The sequence below is a fragment of the Rhincodon typus genome, chromosome 27, assembly GCF_021869965.1.
Source record: "Rhincodon typus isolate 14 chromosome 27, sRhiTyp1.1, whole genome shotgun sequence".
Classification (NCBI taxonomy): domain Eukaryota; kingdom Metazoa; phylum Chordata; class Chondrichthyes; order Orectolobiformes; family Rhincodontidae; genus Rhincodon; species Rhincodon typus.
In genome coordinates this window covers 11,811,322-11,832,880 of record NC_063358.1, presented here as the reverse complement: position 1 = coordinate 11,832,880, position 21,559 = coordinate 11,811,322, and the positions used below count along the sequence as shown (strand labels likewise).

The 21,559-nt window shown below is 37.2% G+C and overlaps 1 protein-coding gene across 10 annotated transcripts in view; it reads right to left on the bottom strand.

The window, feature by feature from the left end:
* Positions 1-6,299: 6,299 nt before the first annotated feature.
* The window catches only part of qkia (QKI, KH domain containing, RNA binding a), a 92,553-nt gene continuing 77,293 nt past the window's right edge, over positions 6,300-21,559 (bottom strand). Inside the window, exons 5-9 of one of the 10 annotated variants that reach the window (XM_048613119.1) lie at positions 20,247-20,334; positions 16,915-17,193; positions 12,501-12,575; positions 10,623-10,735; positions 6,300-9,833 (exon numbers count right to left, since the gene is read on the bottom strand). In XM_048613119.1, the coding sequence (XP_048469076.1) occupies positions 9,801-9,833; positions 10,623-10,735; positions 12,501-12,575; positions 16,915-17,193; positions 20,247-20,334 (588 nt within the window). In that variant the 3' untranslated portion in view covers positions 6,300-9,800. Of the gene's footprint in view, positions 9,834-10,622; positions 10,736-11,567; positions 15,217-16,914; positions 17,218-20,246; positions 20,335-21,559 lie in introns of those variants that run through there. The other 9 variants (XM_048613120.1, XM_048613117.1, XM_048613118.1 and 6 more) reach the window with 9 other exon arrangements.

The window sequence follows — 21,559 nt, the reverse complement described above, 5'->3', positions numbered from 1 at the left end:
TTCCAGCAACAGCAAACAGACATGAGAACTAACCCAGGCAATCAGCTTCACTTCTACTTCCCTCTTCCATCTTGTCTGGCTTTGTATTACTGCACAGTAAGCATTGTATTCTATTTTGTACAATACAATCCTTACAAAACCTACTTTGTCAACCGTATTTTTATTGTGCAAAAAAAGTCACAACTGTTTTTGAAGAATTTAAAGTGTATGGCTGGACTTGTTCATCTCCACACACAGGTGAAACAAAATCAATCTATACAGCATTCTCAGTCAGCGTTAGCTGTTGTCTTTGTGCGGTTTAGAGAAAGTGGGTGGCGTAGGATAAGATAGCACATTTTGGTAAAAACATTTACAGGTAAAAACAGTACAAATGCATTCAAATAATTTTTGAATACAAACAAAAAAGTGCAATATCATACAGGACACGTGTCACTAAATAGTGATGCGAATTAAAAAGTATGAAAGACTGCCAAGAATCAGGTTTGTCAGAAAGCAATATCAATGGCCAGGTCTTTTAGTGGGTTAAGTAAGTATCAAGTTGTTGATAGCAATGCAGTAGTCATTTAAATAAAGTCTCCCAGAAAGGAGCAGTATTTATTTTGTGTAAGTTTTGATTTTTAAAATTATTTATAGAAATTCTCAGGGGACAAGCGTGTGGTCTAAAATTCACTGCTTTTTCTAATTAGCTTTGAGATGTTGGCTCGAGGCCACTGTAACATCTGGTATAGGCACAACTGTACAGGTTGTCAGAAAGGAAATTCCAGTTTTCAGACCCTGGGATAATGAGTGAATGCCAATACAATTCCAAGTCAAAATGGTGTGCAACCTTGGAGGTGGCAGTACTCCCATATGACAGGTGTCATTATCCTTCTAGCTGATCGAAGACAGATTTGGAAAGTGGTGTTAAAGGCTGCTTGGTGAGTTATGGAATCATACAGCATGGAAACAGAACCTTCAGTCCAACCAGCCCATGCCACCCATAATTCCAAAAGAAATTAGTCCCACATATCTGCCCTTAGCTCATATTCATTAAAATATTTCTTATTCATGTACTAACCCAAATGTCTTTTAAACATTGTAAATATACCTGCATCCACCTCTTCCTCTGGAAGTTCATTCCACACATGAACTATTGTGCAAAACAAAAAAGTTGCCTCATATCTTTTTAAATCTTTCTTCTCACTTTATCTACATCCCACTTGATTTTATAAAACCTCTATGAAGGTCACCCCGCAAACTCCTATGCTCCAGTAAAAAAAAAAGCCCCAGCCTATCCTTAAAACTCAAATCCTCCATTTCTGGCAATATCCTGGCAAATCTTTTCTGAACCCGTGCTAGCTTAATATCTTTCCCATAATAGGGCGACCAGAACTGCACACAGTACTCCAGAAGAGGTCTCACCGATGTCCTGTTCCATCTCAGCACGATGTCCCAACTTCTATACTCAAAGTCCCAGCAATGAAGGCAAGTTGTGGAAATACAGTTTGTATATGGTACCCACTGCAGTCACTGTGCAGAGGAGAAAAACAATTGTTTAAAGCAGGCTACTCAACTCTAAATGATCTCCACCTTGAGCATTTTTGGGCCCACACTTTATACAGTATTCTATCTTGCTCCAGACAGGTGTATTGAAGATGCTAGACAGGCTTTGGGAAGTCATCACAATTGCTACTTTAGAGGCTATGAAAACATTTATCAGTTAGTGGGCAGTGGGTTTAGCCTAAAAAGGTGACACACAAAGAAATTTGAAGGTAACAAAGTTAACTTGGGCTACAGGGGGTGGAGAGATAAAGAGGAAACACATGTCAGTAAATGGTTCCTTTCCTATAGGATGGTACACAGTGGTGTTTTGTGGCTCACATAAGATATACTGTCAAAGTATATAGAAGTGATTCAGACACTAATAGCACAAAATTTGCCATAAACACAAACCCTTGAATGGAAAAACAGGGTGTAACAAATTCACTGAGATAGGCTGGCATAACAGGCAGACTAAATAGAATTTAATATTACATTTAAGGTGTCCTATTTTGTCAGAAAAGGAAAGGACGGACAAATTAGACTGAATGGTATATGCCTAAAGAGGTGTTGAGGGGCAGAAGGACCCAACATTGCAGGTGCACAGATCTGAGGCAACAGGACATCTTGACAATGGTTAGCAAAGCACGTAGGATCATGGGTTTCATAGCCAGACAAAGAATACAAAACCAGGAAAGTTATGGTATACATTTTTAAAACTAAAGTAGTTCCAGAATATTGCATTGAGGCTTCGGTACCATACTTTGGAAAGGAGATAGGGGTCCTTAGAAGACAGTAGAGCAGATTGACCATAACATCTCCACCAATTAAGGATTTTAGCTGAGATAGTAGGAACTGCCGATGCTGGAGAATCTGAGATAACAAGGTGTAGAGCTGGATGAACACAGCTGGCCAAGCAGCAGAGGATCAGGAAAGCTGACATTTAGGGTCTAGACACTTCTTCAGAAATGAAAGTATTTTAGCTACAAGGTTAGACTGGAAAATGGTAATCTCAGACTAAAGAAAATGGAAGGATACAACTTTGACAGGTTTAGATATAAATGTTTATTTCTTTACACCCATTAATACTATTGGCATCAGTACTTTTGGGGGCAAGGGGAAAGAAAAGAGAAGGCACAAATTTAATGTTTTGGGCAAGAGATGAGCACAGGGTGAAAGATGACAGGAAAAAAACTTATGGAGCAAACAATACAAGGGACCCCAATTTATGCACAACTGACTTATGAACACTCATTCTGAACATGATCCCGAACATGATCCCATACATGGCTTAAATTTTTTTTTTTAAAAGACCCAACATACAACATTACCTGTACAGACAAATGGCTGCTTTCCATTGTGCTCCAACTTGCAAACAAGATCAATTTCCGAGCAAAGTCCAGAACAGAACCCATATGCCTGCCTGTAACCTGGAATTTACAGGTCACAAGGGGGGCTGAAGTGGAGACGTGTGGGGGGGACAAATACAACTAACTGGATTGCTCCAGAGGGCTTGCATAAAGGTGATGGGCCAATATACTCTGCACCATAAATGGCTGATTCTGTTTCGTAAGTAAAGTCACTAAAATTGCCATGATCCTGGAGGACCATTGGGCTGCTCGCTCATTAAAAAGAGGCAACTAGTAGTGGTTTTACCAGAGGGTCATCACACCTCAGGCAAAGGCAGGACCTTCATGGTAACCTCAGCCAGTACAGGAAATGAGCCTGCAGTTTACATTACAATCAAGCATCCAGCTAACCGAGTTGAACAACTGCCTGTAAGCAGATGAAAACCAAGCATCAAAAATTGCTTAAAAAAAAGGATGCTGCTAAAGCTTTTTATTTTACATTCAACTGGACAAAATTTCAAAACAAATATACTTATAACTATAGGAGAAAAGGGTACCAACTAGTTTATCAGCCAGCTTGGATTCTCCATGACACTGCCTCGGCCAAAAGCAACAGGGGCCTGCAGGCTCCCAAGTTGCCCACTAATGAAAAAGGTGCAAGGCTTGAACATATTTCTTCTGTTTGTAGAGAAGTGGTCACTACATATGAAATCATGTCACTTCCAGCACGTTCAAGCTTTGCACCACTTCTGAATTACCCAGGAGCTCGGGGAGCCTATAGTTTCTGGTTACTACTTCCATGGCCAGAACCAAGTTGCCGAACAATCAGTACCCTAGTCTCCTAATAGTATAAACTGCTATAAGAGTGTGTTAAGTTTAGCATCCTTGTATTCATCCTGATAGTTTCATCAGTACATTTCTTATTTCAACACAACCTTCTGCTTAAATAAGTTTGGATCAGCATAGCCACCAGCAAACATGAAACTGTTCAGAATTATAATGGCAGGTTGTGGAAAATTAACATGATCTGGATATTGTGCCAACATAGAGCAAAGGTGCACAAGCTTTCATTGAGAAAATGTCTACATAGGAACTGATTCTTGACATGACGACGAATGCCAATAAAAGTTTTGGAGCCATATTCTCAGTGAATTGTACATTGATTCTTACATTCTCAGAATATTCATATTCAAAAACTTTGAGAAATCTCTCAATCAGTTGCTGAGTTATGTTGGGCCAACTTCAGTTACTGAGCTGGAAATGGCAACTCTGCTCGAGAAACTCAGGTCTGGCAATATCTGTTGCGAGAAAGCATGATGTTTTTGTTTCATATTTCCAGCATCCAAGGTTCTTGGCTTTATTTTGCAGCTAGTATAATGGTGCCTGTATAATTAGCAACCAAGACACATTTCCCATAGAGATTTCAGAAGAGGTCTGACTTTCAGGATATTCTTGAAAGAATAATACTTGGTTTAACAAGACTTAAATTTTAGATTTCTACTTTTGAACATCATACTGTTAATCTACATAATAAATGTTACTTTTCAAGCAAATGTACAAGGCCTTGAGTACTGTGTCCAATTCTAGCCACCCTGCTATAGGGAGGATTAATTAAGATGGAGAGGGGTCAGAAGAGATTTACCAAGAATGTTGCCAGTTATGGAAGGTTTGACTTGAAGTTAAGATGACCTTAGGTGGTTTATAAAATCATGAGGTGTAGATAGGGAAAACCCACCTACTGTTAAACCTAGGATGGGAATTTCAGGACGAGGGGCATATTTTTAAGGTGGGAGAAGAGATTTAAAGACAAAGGACAATTAAAAAAAATATATATAAACACACAAGGGTGGCTTTCACGTGGAATGAACTTCTTGAGGAAGTGATGGATGCTGGCACAGATACAATGTTTAAAGACACATACAAGGTCATGAATAGGGAAGGTTTGGAGGGATATGGGCCAGAAGCAGGCAGGTGGGACTAGTTTGGTTTGGAATTTTGTTTAGCATGGACTGGTTGGACCAAAAGGATGTTTCTATGCTGTAAGACTCCCTGACTAAATTTGAGCATATTAAATAGTCAGTACCTTGGTGAGGAGACAGACGCAGGTTCTAATTCTCCTCTGCTCAGCAACTTGCAACACTAGTGTAATGCTTGGACCAAAACTGAATTCTTAGGCTCCATGCACACAAGCTTTTTTTTTTTTTTAAAAAAAAACAAACAGCACTTGCCCAAGACTTAGGCTGTAAAGATCTAAGAAAATGTAGATGTTATTGCGGAGTTCACTCAAGCAAACAGCTAAGCAAAATAGTAGAAACATTCATTCATCTCATGTCCAAACATAAATTGCAATGAAAACACAGCTCTCGTTGCCCTTTTAATTCTCTGTACAACATTGTGTTGTTGTATTGAAAAGGCTAACATTTAAGGCAGCAAGTGACCACATAAATAAACAGCTTCATTATGCTTTTCCAGAGAGGATCAAAGTAGTTAGCCCTAGCATTTGATTACCTCACGTATGTTGGTTATTGAGTTGCTTGGAGATCTTCAGGTTTCAGGCGTTTTCATTCAGGTTTACTTTGCTCTTGTGGTTCATTCACGATACTAGCAAGTGCACTTGCTCATGACAGGTTACTACTTTGGAAATAAAAAGGCCCCTGCACAACACCACAACTTGCATTACAATGCAAAATGATCCATGAATTATCCAAAAAACACAGATGAATATCATGATTCAGCCATCTGGCTGCACAAAATTATTCAGCAGCAAGTTGGAAGCACTTTTTTTTATTTGCCACTTCATTCCTTGAATACTTGTTCGTTCAATTTATTTTCTGTTCACATGATACCCGTGTTATGCCATTCTGCATTTAGTCATCAGCCTCCGGCTCTGAAGGCCAACAAACAATCAGGCTTCAAACTGTACAGCTTCTATCAGAAGCTTTCATATGGAGCATGCCCAATTTAAAACTGCAAGTGACAGTAATTGAATATTCATTCCCTAGGAATCTGACGTGTGCAGAGATAAACCACTATAATGAGCAGAAATGAACTTTGTAATGGATGGGTGGGAAAAAGGGTTTTGCAGTCCAGTTCTCAAAATGGAACAAGGTGAATGAACATAAAAGCTTCCACACAATTTCATGCGCTTCCTCACAATCCAATTGGATTACAGAAAATTAATTAAATCTTTCCCAGAAAGGATTTCCCCATTTATACTTAAAATTGGTTGCAAATATAAAAGGTTTCAAAACTTGAATAGTGCTGGGGTTTTGGACATATTTAAATCAATCAATCATAAGCATCTAGGCACCTTGTCCAGAAATGCAGGACTAGCAAGTCATCAATATGACTGAATGTAATTATACAACAGACAATAATTAAGAAATTCATTTGCATTTTGAATACATCAAGCTAGATACTGATAAGCAGACATTCCAGTTTTAACAGTCATTTTATTGCACGCGTACAGGAGAGCTCCTTTTGGTAGAAGTTACAGACAAGTGAATTTCAAATTTGACTATAAATACTACTTTTATATATACAGTTTCAAACAATATTATTTATGCATACTCTTATCTTAAAGTGAATTTGCAGGCATGGGCTGACTGCATTGAGATTCCCCAAATGTTAATGTACTGTATTAGATCTTCAGTGCTTATTCTTTCCCTCTCAATTTACATAATATAAAAACACTTGAAAGCAGGCCATTTTACAGCATATTACATTTCAGACTCAGTAGTCAAAGGACTAGTTTACTACGTGACTGCCTCCAACTCCCATCTAAAACTCTTCCACTCCCACCCACCAAAAGGCGACTTTGATTTACCTACCCCCAATCATTGCTTGTGTGCCTCTATGAACAAATACCTCCTGCATTAGTTGAAAGAAGGAAGAAAGCACAGAGGCCAGGTCCAACATTAGTACACAGAGAAGGTGCTTTAGCTGGTAGGCAATAGACAAGACTGGACAGATATCTCAAAAAGAAATGTTACTTTGTTCCCGACCTTGAAGGGACAATGTACACATCACCCTCCAGGCTCCACTCAATTCTGAATGCCGCTGTTTACTTTTTGTGCAGTGCAAGTAAGTCACAAGACGACGTAGCACATAACTTGGAGCAACTTTCAGCGAGTGTTATTTTTTGTGCGTGTGTGTACTCAAGAGCAATTTATACTCTTCAAAAGGTTAGTCCAGTGAACCAGACTGTTTATCAAGTGTTAAAAACAAACTATTCAGCAGTTAGTAGATTTGTACTGTAACGTTTATTAAAATAAATGCCAGGGTTAATAGAAACAGCAAACACCATGAAATAAAATGCAAGCATGTAAAAACATTTTTAACAAGAAACTTATTAAATGGATAATGAGTTAACAAGTCAGAAAAGGCAACACTCCCAATGATAGATGATTACAATGAATCTGCAAGAGTTTCTGGCTATCAAAACCACAGGGCCTCAAATTGGGAACAAAAAATGTATATAGTATATAATATACATACAAAATGAAGATAGAAAAATACATTATAAACTTGTAACAATGGTGGTAATTACAATACTATACATGTGTGTAGGCAATATGTTGAATATTGTACACAGCATATGTAATTGCTTTGCATTTGACCAACCATCACGTAACAGCAATGTCTTTGAACTACACCCCTTAATGTAACTGAGGGAATACATAATACTGTTAAGAAAACTTTCAATGTTTTGGTTACAAAAATAACACTGACAAAAGAGTTTACATTATTTGTATAAACTCAATGAAAGCTGACAAAAATTAAAACATTGAAGGGCAGCAAGTAATAAACACATTGGAGATGGTTTCAAATTTGTTCTTATGCGCTTTGTTCTGAAGTCAAACACTGCAGCATTTCAGTTTAATGATAACAGCTGGTTTGTTGGCTTTTTAATTAATTAGGCAAAACTAAGCCAAGGCGGCCTTCATTTTGTAAGTGACTAATAGGAAACATTTGCTTAGAATGTTTACTCAAAAAAGGCTACGACTTTATGAAAAAATGGCACAGAGAAAATTGAAGGTATAAACTTAGGAAGACAAATGGCACAAAATACAAACTAGTTGAGAAACTATTTCACACTTGTTGCATAGAATCAATGAACTGAATTCTTCAGACAGGCCTAAACTTGAGTAGCTTCACACAACTGTCCTCATACTGTTCTATCATCTTTTGAATTTTTTTGCCAATAAAGACTGCTTCCCTCCTCTCCAATGATGGACTGGCATGCATCATACTTAGGTCAAACAATATGTTAGACACTTACAAATTGACCAGGCAGATATAAGGCACTATTTTGCTTTCTTTATGCTCCTCTCTTCTCACCCACAACCCTGCAAAACACTAGATACACTGTTTTGGTCTTCTGTTTTGTTTACAACCATCCAGTATCACTTCCATTACTTTTTTAAAAATTTTTTTGTATTTTGTTACTGCAAGTAAGTATAAAAAGCTAAATTGTCAAAAATATATATTTCTTCACCAGCACCCTGTAAAAGTATCTAGTTTTCCTCTGTGGTTTAAATGCACTGTACTTATCTACACTTTAATAACATGTATACAGCAAATAGAATAGGCAAGCATGGCTTTCACATCCTTCTTAAAAGAAGTGTCTATTTATGGAGAGAATTAGAAACAGTTTTTTTGCATCCAGAAACATGACACATTATGAATGCACCTCAGTGTCAAGGTATATGTGAACAGTACGAAAGTTATCGGTTGCACTTAAAAATCAAGCTGAGCTCAAAGTACAAGACTAATACATTGGATAAACGTAGGAAGCTCAAACGAAATAAAGACCTTAAATATGTTGGGGAAAACTTTGTCAGGTACATTTCATCTAACATGCACAATAGTGATTGCGGATGTTAGATGCTTTAACAAAAAAAAGTTCAGACCCCAGCAGCTATTTTTGAAACTTTTTGACACTGTGGATTGTCCCTGTGGACAGGTAGCACTGGCAGTAGATGTCTAGGTTTAGACAGAGTCAAATTTAAACTAAGAACAATTGTGAACATGAACGTTCTTGGGGAAACAGGGTAAGGTTTAACAGAAACTTTACTGATCAAACAGAACATCAGAGTGGAGAACTTCACACTGCAGATTATTTTATCAATTGGGCAAAAGACAGTGGTTGCAAAGCTACAAAGTAAAATAAATCTGAACAGGAGAAACTATCCCTTTTAAAAAAATATTGATTGATCCAAGGAGTTGAATTCATTGATAATCTTATTCATTATGCTTTTCTCAATAGCTTCAATAACCTAGAAACTTTGCTTAGCTGCTTATAATACTAAACGGCATCTTAATTCTGGTACGATTCAAAAAAGTCAGAAGTGGCCTTAGAAAAGTGTTTGGCAAAAAAACGAAGGTTCTGTACACGAGATACTTTTAAATCTTTGTCCTTAATTGTAGAGGTCAATATTATTTTGTACTGTCAGTATCGAACTCTCCCCCAATATACCTGACTCAAGGTCCATCCATAATGAATCACAAATGCTTTCAAAGACTTTAACTACTACATAAATTACATCAGATGTCCATCACATTTGTCCATGGCAACTGCCTGTACACCGCTCAATCCCCTGCCAGTGCTGTTAGGAGACCTTTCTTACCATTCTTTAGGGAGAATCTTTAAGAGATGATCACTGAGAAACAGTGGTGAGGGATGAACTGGACTTATTGCTTTAGTATTATTCAGTGCAGGTTCTGGTACCACACATTCACCCAACCAGAAAAGCTGTGGCTGGAGCTTTTACTTTTTTTTAAAAACGCAGTTAGGTAACGAGACGAACAGACAGTGCCTCAGCTCGCTGCATTGAAGACAGGCAAGCATAGGCGATAACCAGTTAACTGATCAGCAGGCAGGCATGGTCAGGTCATCATTGGGTGAAGAGTTCAGAGGTCAAAGGTCATGGGTTAGTTGCCTGTGGCAGCTGGGTAGTTAGGAACATAAGAAAACAAAAAGATAGAAAAAAGATATTAGTGTCAGCTAGTGAAGACTGATGACATGAAAACTAACCATAACTAATAAAACTATTTTTATTGACAAAGATCTGAAACAATCATGAGTAAAAGTATCATGATTTGAACATGAAAACATCAAACTTCTAACAAAGTAATAGAAATACATTTAAGACTAATTAATGGTTAGTAGCAGTCACAATATAAAGTTCAAGGCTGGAAGAATTTTTGCATAAAATACATCTACCCAAAGTCAAACAAATTTAGAGCAGTGGTCCATTAACTACAGTCCTAGTTCCCTCAAGAAAGAGAGCAAATAATTAAATACATAAATATAAAGTTTTAAACTGACAAAATACACAACAAATTGGGCCATATTTTGTTTTCAGACATATCATGCCACATTTATTTCTGACCTTGCACTAAGGCTCTTTCTTCTGCAACCCACAATGGACTGCTGCCACATCCTTGCCCAGGACACCAGGCACTTCTTTCCCGGTGTCAAAATAACTGGGAAGGCCCCAAGTGGAATAACAGGAGACTCAAAAACCACTGCCTCTTCTTTGAGGCACACAAGTTGAAGGTTCAAAGTATCCAACAACTGTGCTTTAGCTTTTGTGCTCATTCCACAGATAACAGAATCCTGTTGAATTTTAGTCTTGCTCACAAGCATGTGACAGCTTTCGTATGGTGGAAAACAGTATTTCAGACCAAAATTGTAATGAATTCACGTGTTCACTTTTTGGTTAATAACTAGAAGCCTGTAACTTTACATACTGGGTACTGTTGAGATGGTGATCCTTTGGTCTCGTACAATTTGAATTGTGGTCCTGCCAGATTTTTGTAGGGTCCAGGACCCAGGACCATTGGATTCATCCAGCCCTGAAGGTCTATAAAAAAAAATTGTGGGAAGAGAGACAGCAAAAGAATTCAAAACGTTTTTCCAAAGATGGTTGCGTTGACTGCTATTAAACATTAGTATTTAACAGCAAAAAAATTGCAAGGCTAAAAAAGGTACTGTTGCCATAGGTCAAAGTTTACATTTAAAGCTCGAGGAAACTATTTTGCTTCCAAAGGTTTATTTCAAATTATACATTTAAAAACCATTGTTGCCACATTGAATGAACATGTAAAAATCTGTTAACCAACTACTTCACAGATCATTTAGGAGCCAAATATAAGTGGGCATTTCAATGGGCATCTGAAATTGAATACTTGGAGAAAAAAGTCTACACAAAACTGTGACATGTACTTCAAATAACTGCTTGCAGTTTCAATTCATATTGCCAAAAAAGTTCAGACAAACAAACATCATTCACCTTAAAGCTCACGTTGAGTACAGTTAAAATCAAATTTATAACATTGCACATATTAAATAAAGTTATTCTATAAAGCCACCACATTTTGGAACCAGTAGGGAAGAAGTGGGACTACACTTACAGCAGGCACACTGTTGAACAATATATACATAATACTTTGGATTTGCAGGAAAGGTGACATCAATATGTACATTTAATAATTTCATCACCTCTTCTGCCCACAAGCACAAACTTTGGGAGCATTCTAGCTAGTGCTTCCTGGAGCAAGTTAACCTTCAATTTCACATGGAACATTAAAAGCACTATTTTAAATATAATGAAGAAATGCTACAAGAAAGTAAAACCTTATTGAACAAAAATATTCAAACAACAGCAGTTACCAGGGCAAAAATTCCAACACAGGAAAGCTAGAACACCAATATTTTATTAAGACTAAATCAGGAGCAAAACATTTGCAGAGATCAAAAAAAAAGAAATACAAGCTCAGTGCAAAATTGAACAGTCTTAGAGTAGGCATAACCCTCAAATATTTGCAGACCTATCATAAATCCTCAGGTACCAACGTTAACTGTAAACATTTCCAATTTATATAATAGAGGGCTGAATATCATCTGTTCAGGCAGTTATTTATAAAGAATGATTCCAGCTGCAAGAGCTACTACTCTAACCTTAAACTAAATGAAGAAATAACTACAGTCAAAAGTCTTTTTAGCTAGTAAAAAATTGTTTTGAAATATTTCAAACTTAATGCTTTTTAAATTATTGTATAAGCCCACACTACTGTCCTAGATTTAAATGCAACTAACCAATTTGGAACCAGCCATTATAATACTCCTGATTTATCAGATTTATATTGCCTTGCAAACATTAAAAAGGTATGAATTGATCGAGAATGTTCAAAGCATTCATTAGATAAACGATTAAGTGAGGACATTTTAGTAGCTTCATAACTTTGAACTCCCAATTCAAAAAAAAACTCCAAAATCTCAGCAACTAGTCCTGTCTTATACAAATGCATACAGTGTACTTTTATTTTATGATTAGTTTATTTTGCAAAGTCATGGATGGAGTGAATTTGCAAAAAAAAGGCTAGATTCAGTGCAAGTAAAACTGGTTTTCATTTTCCTGAATTATTTACTGCTTGTACCATTCAGGAATGTAAAGAATTTGTTCTTGATTTGTAGTGTTCTTTATTGATAATTGGAATAAAATCAGTACGTTACAGTTGGTCATTTCATGTTCCTCAATCCACTAACCCAAGTACTGCCTGTACTCAAAGTTACAGCTTTAATATTGATCAAAGTAAATGCCATTTTGGCGATAAGTCTAAACTAACCTCTGTCTGCGGTCACAACCCTTTGGTAAGGATGGACACGCGAATCATGCCTCCGAACTTTAGTTGCCATCGCACCTAGTTAAATTGTAACAAGTCCAAAAGAGAGTTAGAATTTTTTTCTAGAATAAAACTGAAAATTGGTGAAGTAGTACACAATTCAACAACATACAATGACTTGAAAAATTATGCAAAAGTAAATTTAGGTAGTCTTGCCAGATAGTATTACTTTACTAACTGCTTATCTCTTAGTATTGTGCACTGGGGCTGTTAAAGGGTCTCATTCAGATACTGCAATTAGGAGCTAAAGGTCAGGCACGTATTTATACTCATAGTGAGATCAGCCTGGCTTGAAGTAGTGCAACTCTAGATATTAGGGTTGGAAATCGCTTGCTGTCAACATACAGACAACCTAAGAAAAGGCCTGAGGAATGGTTGCATCACTTATTCATCCAAGTAAATTACTCAAATGCAGCTTCATAGTCAATGTTAGTTGTTTGGCCTATCCCAGCATGTAAAAACTGACAAAAATCAGCAAGATTGCATTTGATTCTCTTTTAGTTGCAATTATTTAAGTGTGATAATACCACCCATTTCTTGAATCAATATTTCCTAACAACTGGCATATAAGCTAAGCTTCTCCTTTTCTGCAATACAATTTTTCCTAAAATTCGACATCCTAAAACTGGACATAAATTGATAGGATTATTGTAAACTGATTAAAATGAACCCTGCAGTCAAAAGTAGTAATTACAGGATTTCTCTCAATAGCATCAAGGAAGGTTCTTTACCAAACCCTAAAGGGCAAAGAACTTCTTTTTTGAAGAAAACGGCTTTGCTTCATTACCACATTGTTACATACAAACCTCAGTCATGTCTTATTCTGTTAGGACTGATCTACATATAACATATACATATAGCTGGCATTTAACAAGGCAAGTTTCTACACAACTTATAACCCTTCCAAACATGGGTCCATTCCCAATTTCAACAATATTTTACGAGCTCTTTATCTTTCCAAAACTTTAAGACTTCTGTGGGCCTTGTTACAATTTTGTGTTGTTAGGTAAACAGCACCACACAAGTTATCTATTTAATTATACTGTTGTGCTATATGGTTAATTAAGTTAGCACCAGTAAATATTCAAGAAAAACTGTGGGCATCAGTTTATACATGGAACTTAGTGCAGAAGAGAGATCTGGAACCACAGTAAAAACCCAACAGCATCCATTGATAAGCAGTTAGTAAAAAAAAAAAGTATAAAAATAAATGAGCCTTGCACCAAGCAGAGATTGAAACACTGCAGATTTGGATCACGAGTGCCAGTTTGGCAAGTGTCAGTGTGTTACAAGGGTTGATCAGTGGTTAGTGTGCATGTGTGCTAGAAGATCAGATTCCAATACCTCTTGCTCTCAGATTTAAAAAAAGAAATGTACTTGACTAACTCAGAACAGTTGCTTTACAGTACCAACAAGAAAGGAGGTCAGAATCAGCATTTCCAGATTTTGCATCAGAATTTCCTTTGAGACATTAATTAAAGCATTCTTGAAGCTTCACCAAATCTGGATCCAATTCACAGGCACAGAGGTTCCACAATGTGATGACAAACCCATAAAGCCTTAGCCACAGCAAATTTGTTTGCAAATTATAATTTCTCTTCAGTTAGCAGGTTATGGGTTAATTTACCAATGCTTACAGATTAATGTTTTTACTGAGACCAAAGCACTAACCCACCATTACAGAAAAAGCAGCAATGTTTGGTAGATGGAAGAAAGCTTGGGACCAGCTATGATTCCAGTAATAGTTTTCATCTGGCCTTCAATTCACCATAGTCAAGTCTTTCCAAAAGCTAATGCCGTATTCATATGGGTCAAGCAAAGAAAACCACAGATTTCAGAATTTCATCTAAACTAACTTATGGCAATCATAAACATTAATGGTGTCTATTTTATTCTTGAATTATCAGCATTATCAATTGAATTATCAATTGTGGACCTACAACTACTGGAAAACTAGACAAATGCATACAGACATTGAGAATTAAAAGAACAATGACAGTGTTATTTAATTTGGGCTGGATTTAAACCCAGACAATAGACAAGAACAAACACTGTTCCAATCCACTGCATTACTGACATTTTTCTTGCAATTTTTCATTCTGATGTAGAATTTTAACAGCTCAAGGATAAACAAAACGCTGATTTGGAGCAATTTTCAGTAAATTTACTGGTTCATATGTAATTCTTAAAGTAGTGCAGGCACCTACAATTAAAAAAGATTTTAAATTATTTTTCACTTTTGAAATCTAACAGTTTGTGGAAAAGCTGAAAGAAACCTCTAATTCTGGTACTTTTTGATTATCACCGTACATATCAGCTCCTTGCTGGTCCAAGTACTTTGACAGGATGTGATATCACATTCTTCCGAATCAGGTCTTCAGTGTATCCACTTTTCAACAAATCGCTACAAGTGAACATTTGTCTCAAAAAAGTGCTTAGGTACTTTAAACCACTGACCGTGTCCTTAAGTCTTAAGGTATATTGTATGATGTGGTAAAGCCTGCCAAATACTGAACACCCTGTACCCAAAATAAGCATCGCTATACTGCTCGTGTTTCAATGTGCTTGGTCAGACTCTTCACTTCTTCTGAAGTTATTTTTCCTGAGGATTCAGACACATGTCCCATGCATTCTTAGCCTTTTGTTGGAAAAGCCATACCTAAGAACAAACAATTATCAAGGTAAGACAATTAGACATCTTCATTTGAAAGAATCCAATGACATTGTACTGTATACCCATTGCTCTCAGTCTTAAAAAAAATTGCGTAATGAACTTTATGAACTTGCAATGATTAAGCTTCTTACCCGCTTGCAAACCCCATCTCTCATGTGCACAGTCCTGCTGTATGAGTAATGTTGTTTTTAAGTGGAGAACTGGGTAATCTGGAATCTAACTGAACTGAATGGCAGGAAAGACTAGTGAGGAGGGGCAAATAATACTCAATGTTATTTGTAATTGTAAGAAGGCAGACTAGATTTTTTATCATGTTCCCACTTTACAAAGCAGGATGTGCTGTTCCCTTTTCAAATAGTCCAAAAATGCAGACTGCCAGAATGGCTTTAATAAACATCTATTTTCTCACCCCAAGGTTTTCAAATATACAAGTTTACTGTGGTTCAACGGGAGCAAATGAAACATCTTGATAATACAAGTTGGCATTATTAGGTATGGAAGTACAGTGGCCACATTACTAGACTAGCAATCCTGAGGCCTAATAATACCGTTGAATTCTCACCACTGCAGCTGGAGAATTTATTTGCAATTAGTTGAATAAAACCTAGAACTGGTACCCCATGAAACTACAGGATTCCATAAAATCCTGGTTTACCAAGGCCCTTTAAAAAGGAAATATGCTGGACTTAGCACAGCAATCTGGCTGACTTTTGGCAGCCCTCAAATCGCCGAGAAGGCACACATTGTATAAAAATTGACAATAAATGCTGGCCTTACTAGCAGCACCCATTTACCATGAGTAAGCAGAAATGATTTATAGGTTGCAAGTTTTCACTTTTGCTCCATGAGTTTTTCTAGAAGGGCTACATGTAGCCATTTCTCCAACTACATAGCCAAGACTTGTATTTTTGTACTTGCATGCTGCACCAAGCCATTACAAAAATATCAATTTTAATAAAATTTCCAGTTACTATTTTAGCACAAGAACTACAGGGCAAGTTGTTTCAAGCACAGTAAAATATTATGATTACATTTTATATTGTACATGTCCTTTTTTTATTAAAATGGAAAGTACGATTATCAAGAAGGAAAAGTCGTTGTTCAAATGAAGGACATCACTACTTTTGGCTACCTCTTCCACTGCCACAACCATACTATGAATAACCCCTAGCTTCTACAGCGTTGCCTTGCAATCAACAGCAAGTTCTTCTCTGCATACATTGGTTTCAAACATATTTATTTCTATTCATAATTGATTCATCTTTAATTTACTCCATTCAACACTGGATGCGTCTAGTACAGTCAGTGATTGTTAAGTAAAAGATTAAAAGTCAATTTTAAACAGACTTAAAGCAGTAGGGCTGACAGAATTTAATTGCTGTGGCAAACTCCATTCAATATCTTGAATCTAAGCTCAGAGAAAAATGGACAAAATCAGCCAGTGTTTTTTTTTGATTTAAAGCAAATAACTAAATTATTTTCATCTGGCTACATGAACATACTTGTTTAACGCAGTATAAAAGGCAGTGCAATCTCAGTCCTCCTTTAAAAAGGAAAGAGCCATACCTTTTTCTAACTTCAAGTAACAATATTTAAACTCAAGACTAGTATATTATTTCCAAAAACAAAACATTAAATTCACAATGTCAATATTGATTAGTCTTACTTTCTGACTTTGCTTACCTAGAACCCCACTTGGCTCCATTGGATATTCCAGTAAAGATGCAGCTGGTGCCAGAGCATATGGATATTCGTAGGGTGCTGTATAAATTATACCAGCTTCTGGAGAAGATGGCACTAAGGCAGTTGGATGAGGGGTTCCATTAGGCATAACTGCAGTTGTCTGAATTGGCCTAATTATATTCATTATGGCAGGACCAGCTGGCGTAGAGGCACGCAAGGCAGCTGGTGGAAGCATGGGCGCAGCTGGTCCAGTTATCAGCCGTGGACCCTGTGACGTTGCTGCAAGAGAAAAGGCAAGGGTAGCTGCAGTAAGCAACAGGGATTGAGAGGGGGGGTGGGGAAGAAAAGGATGGTGAGCAGGAAACAGGAGGGAAAGAATTAAAGAAAAAGTATGATAGGGAAGGAAAACAGGAAATTAGTCCATGCAATGATCACATGTACCCACACAAGCAGCCCTACTGCAAGCTGATTTCCCATTACCAATATTCACCAGGCAAATTTTTAAAGAAACAAAGACAGCGCAAAATAAACAGTGATACAGACAGCAAACTCACCACACAAAAATAGACAAATTTGTGGTTTAAACAAGCAATATGATAAGCACCATTAACAGTTATCTGAGATCAGGGAAATGGAGTGTTATATTGTGTACCTAATCTCCTCTGTTTTTAAGTTCATTTTATTGAATCTGTTATTAAACAATACCTATATAATTCTGAAATGGAAATATGAAAGCAATGTGTACAATTCAGATTTTTTTCAACCAAAAGCATACTTATTATTCAATACAATTCTTCAATTCTAATTCTTAAAGTGGATTTCTTTTGCTGAACCAATCCCCTTGAATTTCAAACGTTACATTATCCACAGATCTCAGATGAACTGTTAGTGAATAAACAGATGCATGCCCCAATTATTCTCATGTACAGACAGTGGCACTGGCATTTCTACATTCTATAGTATTGATTCTTACTTTCTTAGCTGCATTCAAGTGAGCGAGTGCAAAATTTGTACAAAATTTTACCAAATGCAGTTACTTTTATGTACATGCAAAGTGATGCCAGTTGTTTATTGAATTTATTTTGAGAAATGTCTATCATTAAACCAGTGTGGAAATAAAACAAAAAAAAAGGTCAAGAAATGCTGGCAATTCTCAGGTCAGGCAGCACCTGCGTAGAGAAAAACAAGTTGTTTTAGGTCAAAGACCTTTCATCAGAGCCAGCTGACAAAAAAAGGTCAGTAACCTAAAAGTGCTAAGTTTTTCACTCCACAAATGCTGCCTGATCTGATGAGCAATCCACCATTTTCTGCTTATCAGATTTCCAGCACACAGAGTATTTGGCTTCTGTACAAGAATGGAGCTGTCAGCTCACATAATCAGTGAGCTTGTATGACTAACATTGCTGCCATACGTCACCAAGAGGAGCCAGGGCAGTTAGAAAGAAATAACAGTTGACCAGTTTCCATCACCTGAATTGCAAACTAGAATCAACTCTGCAATCATCCCTCAAAAACAAAACAAAAACGACAATCAATATAGCAGGCTCCTTTAGAATAATCTAAATGCCTGTTTGGTCCCATATATAAAAAAAAAATCAGCTCCAACTGGCATCATCTCATTCATGTATTCGGTATGCAAAGCTACATACTTTTGCACAATCATGCAAGTGAATGTTTTGAAAGGAAAAACCCATGAAATTGCAGATCAGAAGACCGACTTAATGCAAGGTAATGTTTTAGAAGTGGATTAAAACAGAATTGAGGCAATACTCCACTCAAAAAAAAATTTTAATCTATCCCTTCACAGTTCAAAAGATTAAACTGAAAACAAAACTGATCACAAAATAAATATTTAGCATGCTGATAAAAAGTTACAATTAATTTTAATGAGAATTTAACAGATAAGCTGATCACTCAAATTCAAAACTCTTCAATAGAGCAAATCATTTACTTCCCATTTCTTCTGGTTCTTAACTCGGACACTCGGATAATTTTAAGCAAACAGTTTGTTACCACCCCACAAGTCACTGTATACTTGAGTCACTTTCACATATCAGTAATCTTAAACTGTAAATTTAAAAGACATTACATAACCTTTAATCCTTTTCATTAGAAAACTGACAGCAGCTTAAAAAGTATCCGATTTTTAAACAGTTGAACCATTTAAATCCCTCTAACACTGTATACCTCCCCCGTCCTCTCCTTTCTTTTAAATGCATTGTTTGTGACCAAATATGAAGAATATTGAAGATTACAACCCATGAGACTGTCACAAATTATTGAAAGGATTCTGGAACTAGGGGGCATAGTCCGAGAATTGGGGACTGACTGGTCGGGGCGGGGGTTAGGAAGCACTTTTACACACATTAAAGGTGTTAAGTATTTGGAACTCTTCCACAAATGGCAGTGGATGCTGAGTCGGTTGTTAATTTAAATCTGAGATCGGCAAGTTTTTGTTAAGCAAAAGGCATTAAAAGAATATACCTGCCTTTGGTGCATATAGAGTGAGGCCACGGATCAGCCATGATCTCATCGAATGGTAGAACAGGCTTGAGGGTCTGAATGGCCTATTCCTGTTTTTATGTATTCCAGTCAACCACTACCACTAACTATTTTGGTGGGTGTGCGTGCATCGGAGGAGATAACCCTGATCTTACTACCTTTAACAGCTTCTACTTCATCCTTCCCTCAGCTCCAGAAAATCTCATTCATGCATTGCTCTCTAGATTACTCCAATGTTCCTCAGCACATTCCCATTTTTGTCCTCTAGGAGTTAATACAAACTTCTGCTGCTCACATACTAACACAGAATGTCCCATTAAATTCATTACTATTAACTGGCCTACACTGGCTTCTATTTAAGCAATATCTCAATTCTAAACATTTCACCGTGGTTTTTAAATCCCTCCCAGGTCTCAGTCCTCCACATCTTTGTAACATCTTTCAGCTCTAAAGTCCTCAATTCCTGCAGCTCTCCAATTCTGGTCCCTTGAACCTGTTTTTAAAATCACCCATCAGCACGTTTTCAGTTGTGCAGGCCCTAAGCCTTGGAATTTCCTACCTAAGCCATCACACTTCTTTACTTTTCTCTTTTTTTGATGCACCAAAAAACCTTTGTTCAAGTTATTAGCTATTTGTTTTAATTTTCCTTAAATATTTCAGCCTTCCTGTTCATGAAGTGACTTTACTTTGTTAACGATGCTATACAAATGCAAAACCTTCACGTTGACAGATGAAGACATTGTAACCCACTGCATCACTTAGTATCCTAAGTTATTCATGGCACTATATTTAACAAAAATAATTTGCAAACTAAAATACAGTCCCCTTACGTGCTTTGATATTGGCATCTCTGTATGTTCCATTAAGAATAGCTAGCTCCATCAGCTGCATCTTCTTCAAATTGTCTTCCCCCTCTGCCTGTAATAAGGACAGCCATTATTAACTATAAAAGAGAGGAATCATTTAGTGCGATTTCAATCATCATTTCTGGATTGCCATGTCAACAAAATGGCAGACCACAGCATTAGAAAATTTGTCCTATACTAAATCAAAAGCACAAACCTTAAACTGCATCCAAGTTGGTGGTATACAAGAAAAAAAGTTGGTCAACAGAATTAATTCCACAGGGGAAATTCATTGCAATAGAATTTTTATTAAAAAAAACAAGAGGATAGAAAAATCTAGATGAGTTAGAGGGAGAAAAGGGAAAGACCTATGCAAACAGTGGAAATCAGCTCATCCTTCTTGATATTAAGAGTTTAAAGAAAAAAAAACAACCAGGAATGTAAAGTAACGCAGCATCAGGATGCTTCCATTTTTGTAGAAACTGACACTAAATACTTAATGGTTCACTGCAAGAAGTTTGTGGGAAAGTAAGTAGGCAGTGTCAAGACTAGACATTAAGCTGTAATTTGAAAGTACGCTTTTTGCGGATATATATATATTTAGTAGCTACCCGAAAAGAAAGCCCCACAGAATATTATAGCTAGATGCACCAAGGGAACTTCAAATAACCACCTTTTGGGGAGAGGAGGCAGCAAATGCAAACAGATGGGACTATGATTTCATGACCACAGATATAACAATGAATTGCTAACACTGATCAACAGCAATCCATCTCCTGATTATGCTCCAAACTGCAGTCACGTGTGATTTCCTCCTTGAAGAATATGTCAGAACAGAGTTAAAAAGCTTTCAACTCTACTGAAGTAGTTAGTGGGGCTGAACATTCTTGCATCCACCAGTTGACAAAAGATACCCGTGTGCACTAGCACAAGTGTAAACATACTGCAAAGGTCACAAATCAAAAACTACCCCCAAATCACCCGCTTAGCCAAACTCGTCCTCACCCTCAACAACTTCTTTCAATTCCTCCCACTTCCTACAGACAAAGGGGGTGGCCATGGGTACCCGCATGGGCCCAAGCTACGCCTGCCTTTTTGTAGGTTACATGGAACAATCCCTCTTCCGTACCTACACCGGCACTAAACCCCACCTCTTCCTCCGTTACATTGATGACTGTATCGGCAGCGCCTCGTGCTCCCACGAGGAGCTCGAACAGTTCATCCACTTCACCAACACCTTCCACCCCAACCTTAAGTTTACCTGGACCATCTCGAATACCTCTCCCCCCCCCCTTCCT